This window comes from Coregonus clupeaformis, chromosome 31 (assembly GCF_020615455.1).
Source record: "Coregonus clupeaformis isolate EN_2021a chromosome 31, ASM2061545v1, whole genome shotgun sequence".
NCBI classification, from domain to species: Eukaryota; Metazoa; Chordata; class Actinopteri; order Salmoniformes; family Salmonidae; genus Coregonus; species Coregonus clupeaformis.
Window position 1 is genome coordinate 26400271 of NC_059222.1, and position 20460 is coordinate 26420730.

Below are 20460 nucleotides of genomic sequence, written 5' to 3' on the forward strand. Positions count from 1 at the left end.
TTCCCTAATTTCCCATACAACAAGAGTCAATTAGACCTGGAATTTCACAAATCGGCTAATGGAACGGTATAAAATGCCTCAGGTCTATTTTCAAAATATGAGATATGGTATTATAGATATTGATTACAAACTATGTGTTATTGACATGCACGTATTTAGTTGCTAAACATAAAAACAACCAGTAGAGGTCTATTATGACTCAAAATTGAAATCTTCTTCTCCACTCCCCATCCAGCAACGTAACCCGAACCGACTAGACATTTCAGCACCTCGGGTAGGACTGTAGACGCGCAACGCTGAGCTGGTCGCTGATTGCTCGAGCGCTCCGGCGTTCGGCTTTTCCATTGGCTATCATCCGGGGTTCATTTGAAGCAGTATGCGAATCGTCCCGATGTACGGATGGAGACTGGAGAGCGCATAAGCCATTGTCAGTACAGCTGGACTGCAGAGGTGAAGTGGGCGTGCCACGCATTCAGGATCCTCAACCTTAATTGGAATGCAAAATAAAAAATAACACAATTCTGTTTTTATAAAGTTAGTCCGTTTATTCATCAGCAACATTTCAAGTTTTTGGCTGTTTCAACGCTTTCCAATGAATTGCACAAGGTAAGCTCACAGTGCTTCAAATATGAAGTGCTTCGATCGAACTACTGTCATTGGATGGGGCATGAATTTTGAACTGCGCAATGAATAAAAACTAAACGTTTCTTAAATATAAAAGTTTTTCAATGCCAGGTGAGATTACATCTGTGGCTGAAATATCATAAATCCACTCACTGACCAGTTTTCTTTTGCCTTGGATACTTTTTATTACATTTTCATTGACTGGCCATTATTGTTGCATAAAGCTAAATAAAAGGTCACCTATTTATACCCAAGCCTACTGCCCCCATCATCTATATGAAAGACTACAGGTTTTAAGTTATGTGGTACAGCCATTATCGTGTGAGCAAGGACTTGAAAGTTGGATAGCTGTTTATCTTCTGGACTTTTGTAGGCTATTGCTTATTATTTTATTGAAAACAAGTAGGCCTGTTTGAATTGTAAAAGTATGCAATATACTGTAGCTCCCTACATACGATTATTATAGCCTGCTATAAACTATTTTGAGTATTATTATCAGTGTAGATTTTCAAACTGTTCCAGGAACAAATTAATTGAAAATTTCACACATCTGTGTTGGATTAATTTAGATTTTTTATTTTTTTATTTCACCTTTATTTAACCAGGTAAGCCAGTTGAGAACAAGTTCTCATTTACAACTGCGACCTGGCTGAGATGACAGGTCTCTTTCAAAAAGAATGAAAGCATTTCTGCATACAATATTACTATGAAAGTGTGGTTTGAGTAGGCCTAAAATATTGTTACCTTTTACACAGCATAGCCTGTGTACAGACTTCTAACATGAGTTATATTACTTTCTTTGACCACATCCTACTTGGGCGTACTATTTTCAGTTTCACCTATAACCTTGCTGTCCTCTGGTGCTTTCTTCTTTTTCAACAGGGTCCTACACATGTTGAACCCCAGGCCGATGCCAGGTCCTATCATGCCAGTAGATGTAGCCATGAGGATCTGCCTAGCAAGCTCTCCACCCCTCCGCAGCTTCTTCAGCACGTACGAGGACTACCGATCGCGAAACCTGGTCAACCACTACAAACCACTGAGGCCATGTATCAGCTCCAAGCAGGAGGTAGAGGCCTCCAGCCTGGGATGGAAGAGTCCCAAGACCAAGGGGATGAAGCGGGTGGTCTTCGCTGATTCAAAAGGCATGTCCCTAACGGCCATCCACGTGTTCAAGGAGTTTGAGGAGGACCCAATGTCTGACCTGCAATTTGACCTGTCGGACCTGGCTAATGCCACCACCGGCCTAAAGGTCAACATGGAGAAAAGTTTTACTCTGGACTTCCCTCAGCCTGCTGGAGATTACCTTGACTTCAGGAACCGGCTTAATAAGAACCAAGTGTGTCTGGAGAACTGCACACTCCAGGAACAGTCACTCACTGGCACTGTGAAAGTTAGGAATTTAAGCGTTGAGAAATCGGTCTCAATACGGATAACGTTTGACTCATGGAAAACCCACACGGACGTTGCATGTACGTACCTGAACAATGTGTATGGTTGTTTGGACACTGACACCTTCGCTTTCACCGTCGACCTGCCAAGTTCTGTGCCCTCACAGGAGCGTATAGAGTTCTGCATATGCTTCACTACCCAGGATCAGACGTACTGGGACAACAACGATGACAAGAACTACAAGTTGCTCCACAACGACACAGATGCTGACCAGACCAGCAATCCCATCATACAGACCACCATACCAGTTGAGTTCAAGAGAGATGGCAAGATGCCGGAGATGGAGTTTGACCAGTTCGGGAGCCCAAGGACGTCCAGTGGATTCTTCCCTGAATGGCAGAGCCGGGGACGCATAGAGACCACGGCCCCATACTGGTGAAGCAACAACAGGGCTTTTATGAGAAATCCACAAGATGCTCTTACAACATCAACTCCATTTTAGTGACAACAGAAAATTGAACAGTGTGTTCATATGAGAGTGCTGGCTGACCCCCTTCAACAATTAAGATATAACCACAATCTGAACCCTTAAGATGTTCAAGATCTGCGACTCACTCATCAACAGTTGAGGTCATTGTGGGGCCCTAGAATGGACATATTTGTTTTGTCACTACAATGGAAAGGTTCAGAATGTGCTGTCTCTTCATGTTTGGGGGTATATGTGAAGATACAGAAATCTATAAACAACCATTTGAGCCTGTAACCACCTGTTGTCCTCCAGTTAACCCTCTAATCACTGTGACCAGTACACAACATAAAGCATTGTGGTAAAATGTAATCATAGCCACACAAATATTATGATTGAAATTGCCTAGAATGAATGACAAATTGCAAAGGGCAGATATAATAGTGTACTCAATTTTTACAGTGAACTAAAGCATGTTATAGACTTGAGATGTGTTAAATTATGATTTGTCGTAACATAGATGCCTTTTTTTGTAATTGTTACTTTGATTGTCCGTTAAACAGTTTGTAATACAATGGCATTACTTCACCACCTGGATACACAGCTTTTTCAAAAACATTGAGAGCCTGCACTTTAATTAATATTTTCAAAGGAGGTTTAGCATTTTGTACATGGAGAGCTGTTTTGCTGAGTTTATATCAACATAATTAGCTTTACTTGCCCTATAATAGCTGGAACTATGCCCTGGTGTGAGATGTACGGTAAGCAACCAGAATGTCAGTATAATCTAAGTAAGTCACCCGAATGTTGCCAGACATTGTTGCCAGAGCAGACGACTTTGCACTGACCAAAATATGGTATGCCTTTTAAATGTGAGAATGTGAAAGAATAAGAAATTGAAAGTGGAATCATTTGGTTCAACATAAAGTACTTCATATTGAAGTTGTCTCAAATGCCATGGTACCATTTGATTGAAGACTTTCAGGTGAAAAAACAAAAAGCAATACAGGTAAATATGCATGACGATACCCCAGCAGATGATCAATTAGGTGTAGGCCTAAATGGAGCACCTTCCTTTTTTTCACTTAAAAGTTTTCCTACGTCCATTGATTTGTGAAAATCCATCACAGGCAAACACATTCAATGTGCTCTTCCTAACCTTCTCTTCTAAATGTCTGCTGCTACTGTACGTATGTGCTGTTCTATCTTCAATGTGTTTCATGGACCCATGCTATGTGAATTGTCTCATATGGGAAATAGGGTGAAGAGAGTGAGGGGAATGTGGATGTTATTTAAGGAATGAATGAGTAAGTAAGGAAAGTGTTTTAAAAGGGAAATGAATGGAAAAGAGGTCAGTGTTATGCTTGGGACTGAGGATTCAGAGTTTACCAGACAGTGGTGAACATTGTTAGCTACTTGGTTTTTGAAGTGTAAATAAGGCAGAATGTAAAGGGCTATGACACAAGCCATGGTGTCTAACCGCCAGCATCTTTTTCTACTGCAAGGAAAGGTCTCTGTGTGTGACAAATGGTTGACTGTTTTCTGTGTTCCTTTCAGAAATAAAAATCTAATGTTTATAGTGTGAAAGACTCCTGACTTTTCAATCAGGATTTTATGTAGGAAATTATTATGTTATCTAAGCAGTATTATCCAGCTGGGATCACCGTATGTGCAATACCATTGTCTAAAACTCAAGTACAACATTCTTAATGACATTTTGTGACTAAACAGGGTGCACAAATTATAAATGTGGTGTGACTCTAACTACAAAGCATACTTATACAGGGGTGACCCATTCAAACAATCAAGCAATTGAGAGCAGACACAAACAGCCATAGTGCCCTATGGATAACCTAAACCTGGGGACTGTCCATAAATGCATGCATCATAAATCGAGGAGAGCAGTAGGTCAGGGTCTGGTCCATTGCTCAATGGTATGTTTCCAGTGTCGCATGTGACGCGCGTCTCTCAGAAAGAGCAGAGAGCCTCACTTAAGAATGCTGAAGAAACAAATAGCCATGCAGGCAAGGTTAACAGACTGCTGTAGAGCACTGGACAGACAGAGAGCATGTCTCATTAGCCAAGATTTATGAGCTGCCAGATGTATGAGCGTAGACCGGACAGGTCGGTGCTATTATTAGAGACAGAGAGAAGAGCAGAAGATAACACAGACTGTGTGAGCATAATGATAGCACTGCCTGCTAACCAGCATGTACAGCCATTTGCTGCAAAAGCTGTTTAGAAATTAAGTTTTCTTCAGGATTCACTGACCCGGAATAACTTGGCATGTTTGAATTTGCATCAATCAGAGTGTAGAAGAGAGAGAATTCTGTTGAGTCACAGAGATGAAAGGAAAGAAGAGTTCTCCCAGATAGGTTGAGTGAGGAGACTTCTGTGTTTACTGTTTGAACGTCAGAGTTGAATTGAGCGAGTCAGTGACTATCAGGTTTAGATTGATTAAAGCAAGGAGATTGATCCGATTTAAGTAACTAAGACGCATTGTCTTGATAGCATTCAGTGGTCTGTCCCCTGGTTGAGGCTTATCACTTGTTTTTGGTCTCGTCTTGTTCTGCTTCTGTCTGCCTGTCTGATACAGGGACAGATGGTCAGAGATTGAGCGTCAATACACTCATCACATGCATGAATCGATCAGCACGTGAACAGTTGTACAAATATCACAAACCTAATAATACTATTTTCAGCTAGTTCAAATAAATTGTATCAATAGAGTACAATTTGTTTTGTTTTTACAGTGTATGTATGTGCTTATTCTTTGGACATGTCAAAATGTTTTGACAAACCAATGACTGGAGTCTTTGTCAACTGACATTATTGCATACTATTTCTGGTAGAGGTCAGAGAGATCAAATGAAATAATCCATCTCTATGAACTTGAACTTCGTCTCAAGTCCATGGAACTATGGTGATTAGTCAAATGTCAGTCTTGTGTAAATATAGCATGTCCTTACAAGGGTTTTCTGTGGTTTCACTTGGCCACTTAGCACACGTCACACTACAATGTGTCAGAAGATGCATCACAGCCATTTCACCACCTTGGAAAGAAACATATAAAACACTTGCCCTCTCCCACGCTCTCTCTTCTTAGTATTTGGATTTACTTTGGAATTACTTCATGTGGTTTTGATACATGCTACTCTGATGTGAAAGCATTGTAGCTGTGATTGTCTAATGAGACATGACATATTGGCAGACAAATACATGATTCAAATTCTGTCCATTATTTCTTCATTATCAAATTGTCTACTGCAGAACGTTTGTAGAGTTGACACTTGTCTCTTCATTTGATACAGAGTTCTGATTTACAAAAATAGTTGAAAATACATTGATGCAGTCGTTTTGGTCTTTGGTTTGTTGGTCAATGGTAAACCCAGACAACATCCGGCCCTGAGGGACTACTCTCGTTTGTCTTCTATCTAGAGAAACTAGGGACATAAGTGGCTTGTTTAGAAGTACATCTGAAGCTTGAATATACCTATAGGGCACAAAATAATGAGAGTGACTGACTCTTTTATGTGTCAGTCAGAATTCACTTGGGGGAAACAACATCTAAAGAAGTCCTACTAAACCCCATAGAGATAAAACATGGCATCTATAGTGAATTCTAGTAACTCCTGATCAATCATCAAGTGTATCTGTGTGTGTGAGATTGTAATGTCTATTACTTAATGGACCAACTTTGTTACTAGTGATATGGGTGACATTGGGCAGGTTAGTGGGCCCCAACATCTCCCAAGGTGTCCCTGTACTGTACATCATCGGAAGAGGTGAAAACTCAATGTGTAACACATACTTCGTCCTAAAGTCACATGCTGTGACCAGATCATGTTAACATCCTCCTCTTATATTTTGTCCTGTCAAGCCCTCACGTAGAATGTAATGACATCATAGGGGGCAAGAGGTGACATCACTAGTGATTCATAGAGCACAGCACACAAATAATGATGTGATTCACTTAAAAAGTACTTTTCAATGTTTTAAATATGAGCTTTTTTCCAAGCTTTCTTCCTAGTCTCCGTTCCTTCATTGCAAATTGACCCTATTCTTGGCGCATGACTCAGCTACCTGGCATGGTGGTAGAATAATCAAAATGTCAACCGTCACTCACACAGAGTCCTGGACTGCAGAGTACGTAACTGCTCATAGTTGTACAGAGAGACATTGTTATACAAAAGCAAAAGGGTGAAGATACACTTGCACAGTTGGATATTATTTTATGCAGTTTACCATGATACATTATGTATGCTCACCATTTGTATGCTCACATTGGACAGAGTTGTCCACATTAATATAAAGTAGTAGCAAGACCAAAGAAAATTACTTTGTGCAATGTCTCTTCCTTGTACTTTCAAATCTTCTTTATTTCAAAGTATTGACTATAAGTGTAGCCTATTTCCTATTACAATGTTCATAAACTAAAACTGTACTGAAAGTACAGAACAAACCAAACCTCTACAACTCTCACAGGGCTACATAACATCTGTCTGGTCTAGTGGGACCCTGGAATGTCGAAATCTCATGAGGAAATAGAATGTAAACAAACAGTATGATGTTAACCATGCAGAAAGAGCTACAGAGCTCTTGAGCAAGAATGCTGTATTATTGCTTAAAATTAATACAGGAGACAGAGGAGTATTTAAGCTTAAAATGACCAATCATCAATGAGAGTGAGCTTTGATTTCAAATCGACATGCCATAAGCATTAACCCCCCTATAGTCAATGTCCGCGCATCCACATAAATCGAATTCGCATAATAAAAAAAATCCCCTTAAAAATCTGTCTTTTTAAGCTAGAGATATCTGTGCATGGGCTGCATCTCAATCAACCGCATCCGGCGATGTCGGCCATCCGCATCTGCGGTGGAAGGTGGCAGAGCTACAGCGGTGTTTGTCAGACCAGGAGACATCCCGAACGGTTTGGCCTGCAAAACTAATATGACCCCTCTATGGAAAGATGAGACTCTCACAAACACATTGATTTGCTGAAGGTAGCCCGGTAACCGTTTAAAAAATGAATGGGAGTACAGTGCCTTCAAAGTATTCACACCCCTTGACTTTTTCCACATTTTGTTGTGTTGCAGACTGAATTTGAAATGGATTAAATTGAGATTTTTTTGTCACTGGCTTACACACAATACCCCATAATGTCAAAGTGGAATTATGTATTTTTTTATTATTTTTTATTATTATTAATTAAAAATGAAAAGCTGAAATGTCTTGAGTCAATAAGTATTCAACCCCTTTGTTATGGCAAGCCTACATAAGTTCAGGAGTAAAAATGTGCTTAACAAGTCACATAATAAGTTGCATGGACTCACTCTGTGTGCAATATACAGCTGGTAGAGCACGGCGCTTGTAACGCCAAGGTTGTGGGTTCGATCCCCGGGACCACCCATACACAAATAAATGTATGCACGCATGACTGTAAGTCGCTTTGGATAAAAGCGTCTGCTAAATGGCATATTATTATTATTATTATTTTAGAATGACTGCCTCATCTACTGTATGTACCCCACACATACAATTATCTGTAAGGTCCCTTAGTCGATCAGTGAACAGATTCAACCACATAGACCAGGGAGGTTTTCCAATGCCTTGCAAAGAAGGGCACCTATTGGTAGATGGGTAAAAAATTAAGATGCAGGCGTCCTTCCTAACTCAGTTGCCGGAGAGGAAGGAAACCGCTCAGGGATTTCACCATGAGGCCAATGGTGACTTTAAAACAGTTACAGAGTGAAAGGAGAAAACTGAGGATGGATCAACAACATTGTAGTTACTCCACAACACTAACCTAATTGACAGAGTGAAAAGAAGGAAGCCTGTACAGAATACAAATATTCCATAACATGCATCCTGTTTGCAACAAGTCACTAAAGTAATACTTTTAAAAATTGTGGCAAAGCAATTACATTTTTGTCCTGAATAGAAAGTGTTATGTTTGGGGCAAATCCAATACAACACATTACTGAGTACCACTCTCCATATTTTCAAGGTGGCTGCATTATGTTATGGGTATGCTTGTAATCGTTAAGGACTGGGGAGTTTTTCAGGAAACAGCATGGCGCTAAGCACAGGCAAAATCCTAGAGGAAAATCAAGTTCAGTCTGCTTTCCACCAGACACTGGGAGATGAATTCACCTTTCAGCAGGAAAATAACCTAATACACAAGGCCAAATCTACACTGGAGTTGCTTACCGAGTAGACAGTGAATGTTCCTGAGTAGCCGAGTTTCAGTTTTGACTTCAATCTGCTTGAAAATGTATGGCAAGACCTGAAAATGGTTGTCTAGCAATGATCACCTGCCAAAGGTGTATTGTATTGACTCAGGGGGTTGAGTACTTATCAAATCAAGATGATGTTTTTTATTTTTATTTTTACAAATGTTAGAATTTCTATTCCACTTTGACATTACAGTATTTTGTGTAGATCGTTGACAGAAAAAAAATGACAATTAAATCCATTTTAATCCCACTTTGTAACACAGCAAAATGTGGAAAAAGTCAAGGGGTGTGAATACTTTCTGAAAGCACTGTATAGATGGAAGTAGTTTAGTGCCAAAAAAAGGGGTTAAATATGAGTACAAAAATAATAATAATAATTTCCTGATCTTTCTTATATCTCTCAGATATATGACAGACAGACACTTCAAAACAAACTTCCTTGTATGAATCTGTTATTCTGTGCAATTCTATGGGCTAATATAAGTAACTCCAAATTCAATGTTTCATCAAATATTTTTATTTTCTATTTTTTTTGTGATACCAAAAGGAGTCCTACAATTCAAAATCAAATAGCTAAATGATCCTTGGTATGACCATCGTAAAAACAATTCCATATGTTAGCTTAGTAGAACCTCCCGCCCCCGCCCAATACACCCTGTGATTCCAGGTGAGAGAGAATAAAAGGAGTGAGTGTCAAACTGCTTAGTTCACAGTGACTTCTGATATAATTAGTTCTCACAGTGAGCCAGAAGTGTCTACTGTACTGCACATACCTGTTGCTTTCAGTTGGACATGACTGCACATTCTAAAAGGCAAGTCACATGTTCAATGAACAAGGAAATACTGAGAAAATAGAGCCTGCATCTCAGGGCTGTTGTAGATGAGCAAGGTAGTCATATGAGTTCCCCAAAATAACATTGTTAAGTAACACCTTGAGTTCTTTATCATACATTTCTTAAACACTCTTCTGTGGATATGGCATCGCCCCATATCATCCCTTTCACATGGACATTTTTTGTTTGTTTTTTGAAACTGATGGACTGACACAGGGATTAGTGTGTGCTGAATATCCCCTGGCTGTGATGTGCTTCAGAGTGTGTCGTGTGCTGCAAATCCACATCAGAATGGGCACGGAGAACAGGGAATTTATATCATCCAACAGGGACACCATTCTTCCCTGAGTTTAAAATGTGCTTATCTCACTGACAGTTATTGTTTGGCCCGGGCTCAGACAGGGAGACTCCAGGGCCACGCGCAGAGGTTTATCCTCATAGCTGCGATTTTTCATGACTGACGTGATGTGACCAGGAAAAACTCAGAGCCATAGTTACTACTTACTATAACTACGTTAAGTTATGGAAAGTGAAGTTAAGTAACTAAGGCCCAGTCTTCTGAATTATATACATTTAACTGGATCATATTCTCCAATATTTGAATGGGTGTGCAACATTTGAAAGCGCGTGCCAAACTTGAGCTTAGCTCCATCTGGCATCAACTCGGTTTAAAATAAGCCATCAGTCTTTATGTATATAGCGATATGTCACCCTAGACTAAAGCCTTATATATTTAATTGCAGCTTGTGATATAACCACATAGGCCTACTGTATTTGCTCTGAATATTACTATAAACCTATAGCCTATTCAAACAAAGATTGCATTCTTCAGCTCATTATCTACAAAATGAAGCTAAGCTAACATATGTTAGCCTGTTTCAATGAAAATGCTGCTCATACCCAATTTAAATTGCGATTATACAAAGCCTTAAGACCCTCAACAGCATATAGTGGATTTGACTTGTGGACTTTCGAATCTTGTGGACTTTCGAATCCAAGTTTGATATACACGCTAATATGACCTGGTTCAAGAGGTCAAACTTTCATTGCAGAGGCTATCATAAGATAGCTACAGTACTTTCATATTGATAGCAAGGTATGTCTGAATACTCTCTGGTCAGAGCCTTGAGCTTTGGCACAGACATGACAGGGAATCATATCAAATAAGGGGAAATTGAAAACTTATTTCCAAAGACTTCACTTGTTTCGCCTCAGCGTAACGGCATGCTCCACTCAATTCTTTCCAAATCCTCCCAGGACTTTCCGGTAATGAAAACATCAGGGCATAATAATCCCACCCCATCCCCCCATCCATCTATACCTCCATCCCTCCATCCTTAAATCTGGTTGACCAGGGGCTCGGCTACTGTAATTCACCAAATAACAACATTCTTCATCCTCTCATATGCTTTAATTTATTACTTTATGTTTACCCTAAGGGATGGATGGTCAGCTTTGAAAGCTACTGTAAGAGATGAAAATACAGTATCTTACAAGAATTGATCATCCAAATTTGTTTTATCCTTTAATGTGTGTCTTTCCCGATCTTGAGCCGATGTGCGATGGGGCAAACTGGTCTTAGGGTCTTCTTGACCTAGGTTACCTAAAGGCCAGTAAGGTACTCTGTGGCCTTTTATTAATTAGAGTTGCTCACCTCCTTTGTCCTCTCTCGCCTCCTTTTGAAAAAGGTCAAAGTTAATAGAGGAAAGTCAGCGAGGAGAGTGAACGTGGATGGAAATGCGCTTGCTTGAAATGAGACGCCCTTCTCCACTGATGCATCATTAGGTATAGGACGTTTACAGGGGTGGATCCCAAAATAAATGCGTAAAGTGATCAAAACAACTTAAGTTAGTTGTGCAAGATGTTTTATAGATAAAACAATAAGTAACATATTGTTTTTAAACCTGTACATTTTTTATCAGCTGCCAAAACAAAAGCTGATTCAAATGGGGTGTGGCAGATTTAAAAACTATTCCGCGGTAGAATACGCATGAGTATCCTCGATGAAAGATGGCTATCGAGGAGGGGAGGACACTCTTCCGTTTGCCTAATAACGAATTGACACACTCCTTGACCACTCAACTGCTTCTCAGTTTCCGGGTCACGGAGGAGAGAAGAGGGAGGAGAGAGTATTTTGACCAAACGAGAAAACCCCTGTGTCCTTGCCCAAGGTAGTAGGGGAGAGGATAAAGCTGACCTGGAACGTATTGAATTTTGGGGGTATAATCGTTCTCGGAAGAGTAGCATTGACACTTTAGAAGTTTAGATGGTGCTAGGCTGTTTATCTTTGATTGGGCATGATTCCAACCATGCAACTGTGAACCTGATCTGAAGTCTGATTATAGACCCGAGAATGGAATGTATCATGTGGGAAGTACTGCTGCTATGTACCATGTGTGGCATACAACATGTCATGATATCCTGAACTGTGTACTGAGTTTACCCAGTCACAAATGCTTCTGGCATAGCTTATAGGTCAAACATGAAGACAAAGGGAGAGGGTGGATCACAATGGCCACCCTTATTTAAAGGGGCCATCTGAAGTTGAAACAATAACAAAGCGGTCACCCTGTATTTTGGTAAAAAGCTGAGGGGTGGGCCTGGAGAAATGTAACCACTCTTAAATTCATAGACATAGCTATTGATGCAAGGACTGACCATCCAAGATATCCAAATCATAATTTTAGCATATTCTGAGGGTAGACAGTGTTTGTTTAGCAGCAATTTACAATGTTAACACACATTGGAGTAAAACAAGCTTAGATTTTGGGTTCTGATGGGGTACGACAGTTGAACTAAGCTCATGAGGCATTTATAAGTTATATTCTTCAAGAATCAATGAGTATATATCAATAATGTATAATGGATGTAGCAACTACGGATTGCCCCTTTAAGAATGATTGCCTTTTTAATAATTTTTTATTGAGATATTGTTGGTTTGAAATAGTCCCATTTTCTTGAATAGAAAGCAAAGCAAAAGCAAAAGACATAGCCTGTTTAATTTAGTGGGCTTTCATTTGCATTCAAAGAGGGAGTTCTTCTACATTCCACCTAGGTTTTTAACAGCACTTCCAAGCCCCAATTAGGTCAAGTAGGAGGAGAAGGTTATGTAAGGAAAGAGTGTTGTTTTACCCCTGTGTCTACTTGGATCTATCTGGGTTTTTTCTCCTTTATATTTATTAACAGGATGTTATTTTCCACATACAGTGATGACATACATTGAGTGCTAAACTCCCTAAAGTAGCTGCCTGTTGCAGGACATACATCCCACTGGGCACAGACAGCAGTTCAACGTCTAGTTTTGATTTTCATTTGGTTGAGTTGTCAACTAAAGTGAATTCAATGTGAAATCAACAAAAACAATTTACCATGTCATTGGATTTAGGTTAAAAGTTGGGTGAAAAAAATACGAAATTCCCTTACGTTGATTACTTTTTTCAAATCCAATCAGTTTTCCACGTTGATTCAACATCATCACATTGAATGTTTTGGTTGAAATGACATGGAAACAATGTTGATTAAACCAGTTTTTGCCCAGTGGGATAAAAAATTTTTTTTACGTGACTTGTAATGATAAACAGTTAACTGTAACATGTGTTCTGGGTATAAATAGTAGCCTACAGAGTACAGATTATGCAATTTTGATTTTACCATAGCGAAAGCTAACATATAGCCTTAGTGAAAAATATGGGTTGTTTATGAATTCGAAGGACCAATAAAAATGGATAAAAAACTTAGATCCTGGATTTTAGGCCGGTAGCAACCACCAAAGGGTGTCCGTTAAGGACACGAAGAAGCAGTAGTTGCAGTTCAAGGGTTTAATGAAGATCAACACACACATACAAAACACCACTCTCTCTGATACTAATTGTGGTTATTTACAGTGCATTTGGAAAGTATTCAGACCCCTTCACTTTTTCCACATTTTGTTACGTTACAGCCTTATTCTAAAATGGATTGAATAAATAAAACTACTCACCAATCTACACACAATACCCCATAATGACAAAGCAAAAACAGAAATACCTTATTTACATACAACACCGGTCAAAAGTTTTAGAACACCTACTCATTCAAGGGGTTTTCTTTATTTTTACTATTTTCTACATTGTAGAATAATAGTAAAGACATCAAAACTATGAAATAACACATATGGAATCATGTAGTAACCAAAAAAGTGGGATATATTTTATATTTGAGATTCTTCAAATAGCCACCCTTTGCCTTGATGACAGCTTTGCACACTCTTGGCATTCTCTCAACCAGCTTCATGAGGTAGTCACCTGGAATGGATTTCAATTAACAGGTGTGCCTTCTTAAAAGTTAATTTGTGGAATTTCTTTCTTTCTTTGAGCCAATCAGGTGTGTTGTGACAAGGTAGGGGGGGTATACTGAAGATAGCCCTATTTGGTAAAATACCAAGTCCATATTATGGCAAGAACAGCTCAAATAAGCAAAGAGAAACGACAGTCCATCATTACTTTAAGACATGAAGATGAGTCAACACAGAACATTTCTTCAAGTGCAGTCGCAAAAACAATCAAGCGCTATGATGAAACTGGCTCTTGTGAGGACCGCCACAGGAATGGAAGACCCAGAGTTACCTCTGCTGCAGATGATAAGTTCATTAGAGTTACCAGCCTCAGAAATTGCAGCCCAAATAAATGCTTCACAGTAACAGACACATCTCAACATCAACTGTTCAGAGGATACTGTGTGAATCAGGCCTTCATGGTCAAATTGCTGCAAAGAAACCACAACCAAAGGACACCAATATGAAGAAGAGACTTGCTTGGGCCAAGAAACACGAGCAATGGACATTAGACCAGTGGAAATGTGTCCTTTGGTCTGGAGTCCAAATTAGAGATTTTTGGTTCCAACCGCTGTGTCTTTGTGAAACGCGGTGGGGGTGAACAGATGATCTCCACATGTGTATTTCCCACCGTAAAGCATGGAGGAAGAGGTGTTATGGTGTGGGGGTGCTTTGCTGGTGACACTGTCAAAGATTTATTTAGAATTCTTAACCAGCATGGCTACCACAGCATTCTGCAGCGATACGCCATCCCATCTGGTTTGTGCTTAGTGGGACTGTCATTTGTTTTTCAACAGGACAATGACCCAATACACCTCCAGGCTGTGTAAGGGCTATTTTACCAAGAAGGAGAGTGATGGAGTGCTGCATCAGATGACCTGGCCTCCATAATCCCCCGACCTCAACCAAATTGAGATGTTTGGGAAGAGTCGAACCGCAAGGTAAAGGAAACGCAGCCAACAAGTGCTCAGCATGTGTGGGAACTTCTTCAAGACTGTTGGAAAAGCATTCCAGGTGAAGCTGGTTGAGAGAATGCCAAGAGTGTGCAAATCTGTCATCAAGGCAAAGGGTGGCTATTTGAAGAATCTCAAATATAAAATATATTTTGATTTGTTTAACACTTCTTTTGTTACTACATGATTCCATATGGTCTGGAGATGGTCTGCGTGCCAAGGGTGGTTTGCAGGTCAGTCTTGATGGATCTGATCTCCCTCTCCCAGCATCCTCCAAAATGTGGCGCACTTGGTGGGTTGAAGGCGAAGCAAATCTTCTGTCTTGCTAACTGTTCCTGGAGCTGTGGGTGGATAGCTGTGAAGGCCTCCTGTAGCTCTCACTCCCCTCCTTTCAAATGTGTTCCTCGATCGGACAAGATCTCAAAGGGCTTTCCTCTTCGAGTGATGAAGCATCTCAATGCCATCAGGAACGAATCGGTATCCATGTTCGTCAGCCCGGGTGGTCATGCACTTAAAGATGATCCCCCATCTCTTTTTATTTCTTTGGCCAATCTTGATGATATACGGTTCAAAGCAGTGCACGCCTGTAGAATAGAATGTGGGCTTGTGGAGCCGCAGTCGGGCTGAAGGCAGGTCAGCCATCCTAGGCACATCTGGCTGGCCTCGCCACCTGCATTCGATGCAACACAAGCTGAAAACGGCGAAAAGCTGCCCTCCCTCTCAGAATCCAGAACCTTCAATGTAACTCAGCAAACGCCCTCTCTGGGCCTGGGTGCCTCAGCTGCTCGTTATATTTCTTGATCAGCAACCTAGTGAGCGGATGACCTGGGTCCAGAACCACTGGCTGAAGAACGTCAGGGCCCAGCGGGTCACACCTCTGAAGGTGACCTCTAACACAAATCAGTCCGGTGTTGTTGTCGTACTCCGGTGCCAACGTCACCAGACGGCTGCTCGGAGGGACTGGCTAGCCTGCCTCTAGTAGGGAGAGGTCTTCTGGGAAGCTCTCAGACTGAGCATGTCTGAGAACTTCGAGTTCTGCTTGCTTGAAATCGTCGGCTGAGGGGCTGGTGGCACTACTGGCCACCCAGTGTAGCATCTGCACTGTGGCTTCCACCAGCTCCTGGAAAGTGTTGAACTGTGCAACATAAGGGAGAGACGACTTGGTGTCAGCTGACAGGAGTCCACAGAAGGTAGGCTTCTGCAGCTCCTCTGCTTCGTCAGGAGGTACTTCCTCTGGTTTTCTTGGCCAGGATGACTGGGCCTGCCACAGGAATGGATGACCTTGACTCCAATGGTTGTGTTCTGAAAGCTGAGACAGCGTCTTGCCGCGTGTGATATCGTCAGCCAGATTTCTCTTCGTGTCCACGTAACGCCAGGCCTGGGGGTCCGTGAGCTCCTACATTTCTGCGACTCTTGTGCCTACAAATACTTTGTACCTGCAGGAGTCTGACTGGAGCCAGGTTAGGACTCTTGTAGAATCTGACCAGTACGTGACATCATGGATTTCCAGGGTGAGTTCTCTTCTGATGACCACGGCCAGCTGGGCACTGGTGACTGCAGCTCAGAGCTTGAGTCTTCACATCGACTGTTGTCGTTTCGGGGCCACTCTTGATCTTGCTGCAAGGAATGCCACTTGGATCTGTCCATTGGTGTCTTCAGTAAGGAGGTACGCGACGGCACAGTACGCATGTTCTGAGGCATCACTGAAGACGTGAACACTTCTTGTACTAGTTGGGAGATCCATGTCGGTGCTGACATAACACATTGGCAGTGTGACCTGAGACAGCTGTGGAAGTTCGTTCTCCTAAATAAGCCACGCTTGGAGAAGATCTTCAGGTAGGTCTGGGTCAACCCACCCTCTTTTCTTATCCCACAACCTCTGGACCACAACCTTGGCTTGTGTGGTGTATCGGAAGATGAAGCAGAGTGGATTGTACTGGCTGGCACAATGACTGCTGGAAGGTTGCTGTCCCACTGGCGTAGATCGAATCCTGCCTCAGCAAGAAGGTGCTTCAGCTTGTCCACCAGTTTATTGGCTTCATCCACAGAGGGGAGGCTTTCTAGACAGTTGTCTACACAGAAACAGCATTATACAGAGAAGCGCACATCTTCTTTGGGCTCACTGTGGTCGAACACATGCTTCTGAAGAATGAACATGGTGCAGCAGGGGGTACATGTCATCCCAAAGGGAAGAACCTGCCACTCGTAGACATCAGGGTAATCATCGTGGTTTAGGTCTCGCCACAGAAACCGGAAAAGAGGCTGGTCTTCGGGTAGCAGGTGGACTTTATGTCACTGCTGATGGACCATATAATGGAGAATGTACCAACCTTGGTACTCTTTGACTGCTACTGGGGGTACCTTCTTGACGTGGCCGGACTCCACCAACTTGTGAACCTCTTGCGTTGTACACTGCTGCTTTCTCTGGATCCTTGGACAGACGCTTCTCTGTCCCTCGCAGATGAGCCCTCGCAGATGAGCCAGTACTGCCTCTTTCGGGCTTCCAAGGGAGGAAGGTTCTTCTTCCACAAGAGGGGAGTGGCGTACCTTTGAACACGGTCCACTTTGACCCTGACTGTCTTCTCCTCCAGTAGATGCATGGCTTTTACATCTTGTCTGGACCGTGTGACGAGCTTCTCACTCCTGCACGGTAGCATATCCAACTGCCAGAGCTTCTCTACATGGCGGAAGAGCTCTGCAGATGGAGAGACAAGGGATGTATGAAGGCACTGTTGTGGAGCAAGACTTTGCTGCAGGACCTTTGAAGGACCTTGAAGGGTCCATCCGAGCTGAGTCTTGATGGCGGAAGGTCCGCCAGGGGGACCCAAACGCATTGGCTCTGTCGGGGTGATCAGATGGGGATAGTCTAATCCGATGAGCAGTAGTGGCTGCGCCTGATCTATCAGTTGAAGGGAAAGGCCTTTGAGGTGCCGATACCTTTTCTGAAGGGCTTCGACAGGGTAGGTATGCAATGCAAGGCCCAACTCTTCAGCTGTGAAGGCTCTGAGGATGTCGAAGGACCTGTTTGGTTGAGTAACAGGGGCCACAGAGAATGACACAGAAGCTCCATGGATGACTCAGATATCTTGATGCACCGTATGAAGTCCCAAGTCCTCAGGATTACCTTGGAGACCTCTTTTGTGTAGAAGTATAGTGCAATCCGACCCGTCATCCAACTGGGCGTACGTGTCAAGTAACTTCTTGCCGCTCTGCAAGATGACCCGACTCATCTTCAGCAAAACCTTGCTGCTGCCGGAAGGTAGATCAACGTAGAGGGTCTCTGCAGTGGAGCTCATCAGGCAAGTGCTCTCTGCTGTCGCCTTTGTGCTGGCGGTCTTCATAGCGTTCGTGTTAGCATTCTTTGTAGGAGTCGGGCTAGTGTTGATCTCGTAGAGAATCTCAAGGTGCTTCTTGCTTTTAGCCTTGAGAGTACACTGAGCTGCTTGGTGTTCACGTCCACACTTCAAACATCTTTCATTTGTCTTGATCACAGATTATTTCTGTTCTTTGGAAAGGAGCTGGAAGTTGGTGCATTGATTCATGTAATGCTGCGTGGTGTTGCAGAACGGACAATACTTATTTGGCTTCTCCCGTGACCTTTCCTCTGGAGACTGGTTCTGTGCAGAGACTTTGGCTTTGTCCTTTCTCTGCTCACCTCTGTGGAGGATGGTGGTGGTCTTGGAGAAAGATTTTGTCTTTATGCTGATCTCGGTGTGAGCTAGGGTGGTCCCTGCATTGGTTACTGAACTGCGTGCCATCTACTTGCACTCTCACCTCGTACTCGAGCCACTCTGCCAGGTGAAGGAGGGTTGGAATGGGTGTCTTGATGGGGTTCACACATCTCTTGAAGCTGGCTCTTAGGTCGTGTGGTAACTTAGCTAAGAGGCTGGAGACGTATGAGCCACACCTCAGTTCTGTCTGTCCATTACTCCTTAGCTGATCCAACATGCCAACCAAGGCATGCACCCTCAGAACGAATCTTCGGAATGCCTTGGTGTCACCACTCTTGATGTTGGGGCCATCCATGAACCCTGCGAAGCGTTGGAGGGAAAGCTGGTGAGGCTGGGCATACAGTTCTGTGAGGGACTCCATGGTGTCACTGTATGTGTACCTGCTGTCGGCAATTAGCAAATCCTCTTCCAACTTCAGTTGGTCCACCAATATCTGAAACTTGAAACACTCTGTTGCATCTACAGGCAGTGGTGTGTTGGTGTGTTTGGTGTTGTCTGCCTTGACTCGTAGCTTACCTCATAGTCGACCAGACGATGTGGGGGGCGAGTCTGACGGTGGGGACGAACCACAACTTGTGGAGGATCTTCTCTGGTGACTGGCATCCTTGGGCTCTGGCAGTTACTGCATCCGGCTCGCAAGGACCATGAAAAATATGGATTGTTTATGAATTCGAAGGACCAATAAAAAGGGATAAAAACATAGGTGCTAGATTTTAGGCCGGTAGCAACCACCATAGGGTGTCCGTTCAGAACACGAGGAAGCAGTAGTTCCAGTTCAAGGGTTAATGAAGATCCACACACACACATACAACACCACTCTCTCTGATACTAACTGTGGTTATTTAGCTGCACGCACAATAAACATCAGAAAAGAAAAGCTATTTTTGTTAAGGAGGTAGAATAAGCAGGAGGGAAAACAGGTTGGTCATCGTAATGGAAACTACTGACGGACTGAGGCCCTGCCTTGGTCGGGTCCTACACTAAGTCCCGGGAAAAAAGGCTGCTTATTGGCTAATAAAATAATGATGATTGGCGTGACCTTAGTTCAATAAGAAAACCAAAAGAAAGTTGGGGTCTTGGAAAGGAGATGAGCTGGACGTTTTTACATTTAGCTACCCTATAATCTACACACATTTCATATCATAACAGCTATCAACTGAAAAAGGCATTTTATGGTGTACAGTATCAAAGGCCATCAAAAGCCATCACTATGTTACTGAGACCGAAAAAAACCGTATCCACAATGTTGTTTACATATCTACCAGTGGTGTGCAGAACAAGAGCTTCATGATTAAGCAAACACACATCAACGGAGTAGATGACAAGCTCAGACAGGAAAACAGCCTCTTTAACTGGGCCAGATTGAGAATCAGTGAAAGGGGTGGGCACTCTTGTACCCACAGCAGCAGTTGAATCTAGTGAGACAGAAACTGAGACAGCGGTAAAGAGAGAAACACACACAGAGCGCGAGAGAGCAAGAGAGAGAGAGAGAGCGAGAGCAAGAGAGAGCGAGAGAGAGAGAGTAGGATAGACCAGCCTTTCAGAGCAGAATCTGAGAGCACCCTCTGCTCTACCCTCAGGCCTGCACAGCACTTAAAGGGATGGGTGTGAGTGAATGACTGAGTGAGTGCATTCCCAGCGTGTGTGCTTCACTGAGCACTTTATCCAATCTGACTGTGCTACCCAGAGACAACGATGAATGTGGGATGACAGATATGCCTTGGAAACTTTCCCATTTCTAAAATGATTCATTCAGATGAGCAGTGACTTTCAAATTTCATTCAGTGTCTCAAACTGAATGAGTCTTGTTAAGGCATACTTCATGTCAAAGGCATGCTTAATGTCAAAAAAATGACAGAATGTCTAAATCATCCTTTCACCATCAAACTGTTTAATTAATGTAATCCATC

The 20460-nt window shown here is 42.4% G+C and overlaps 1 protein-coding gene across 1 annotated transcript; it reads left to right on the plus strand.

The window, feature by feature from the left end:
• The first annotated feature begins 354 nt into the window (after positions 1-354).
• LOC121547319 (protein phosphatase 1 regulatory subunit 3C-B) lies at positions 355-4064 on the plus strand. Its single transcript, XM_041858516.2, has 2 exons — positions 355-606; positions 1507-4064. Exons 1-2 carry the CDS (start codon positions 593-595, stop codon positions 2453-2455), a joined length of 963 nt encoding a protein of 320 aa, XP_041714450.1. The 5' UTR covers positions 355-592; the 3' UTR covers positions 2456-4064.
• Positions 4065-20460: the final 16396 nt, after the last annotated feature.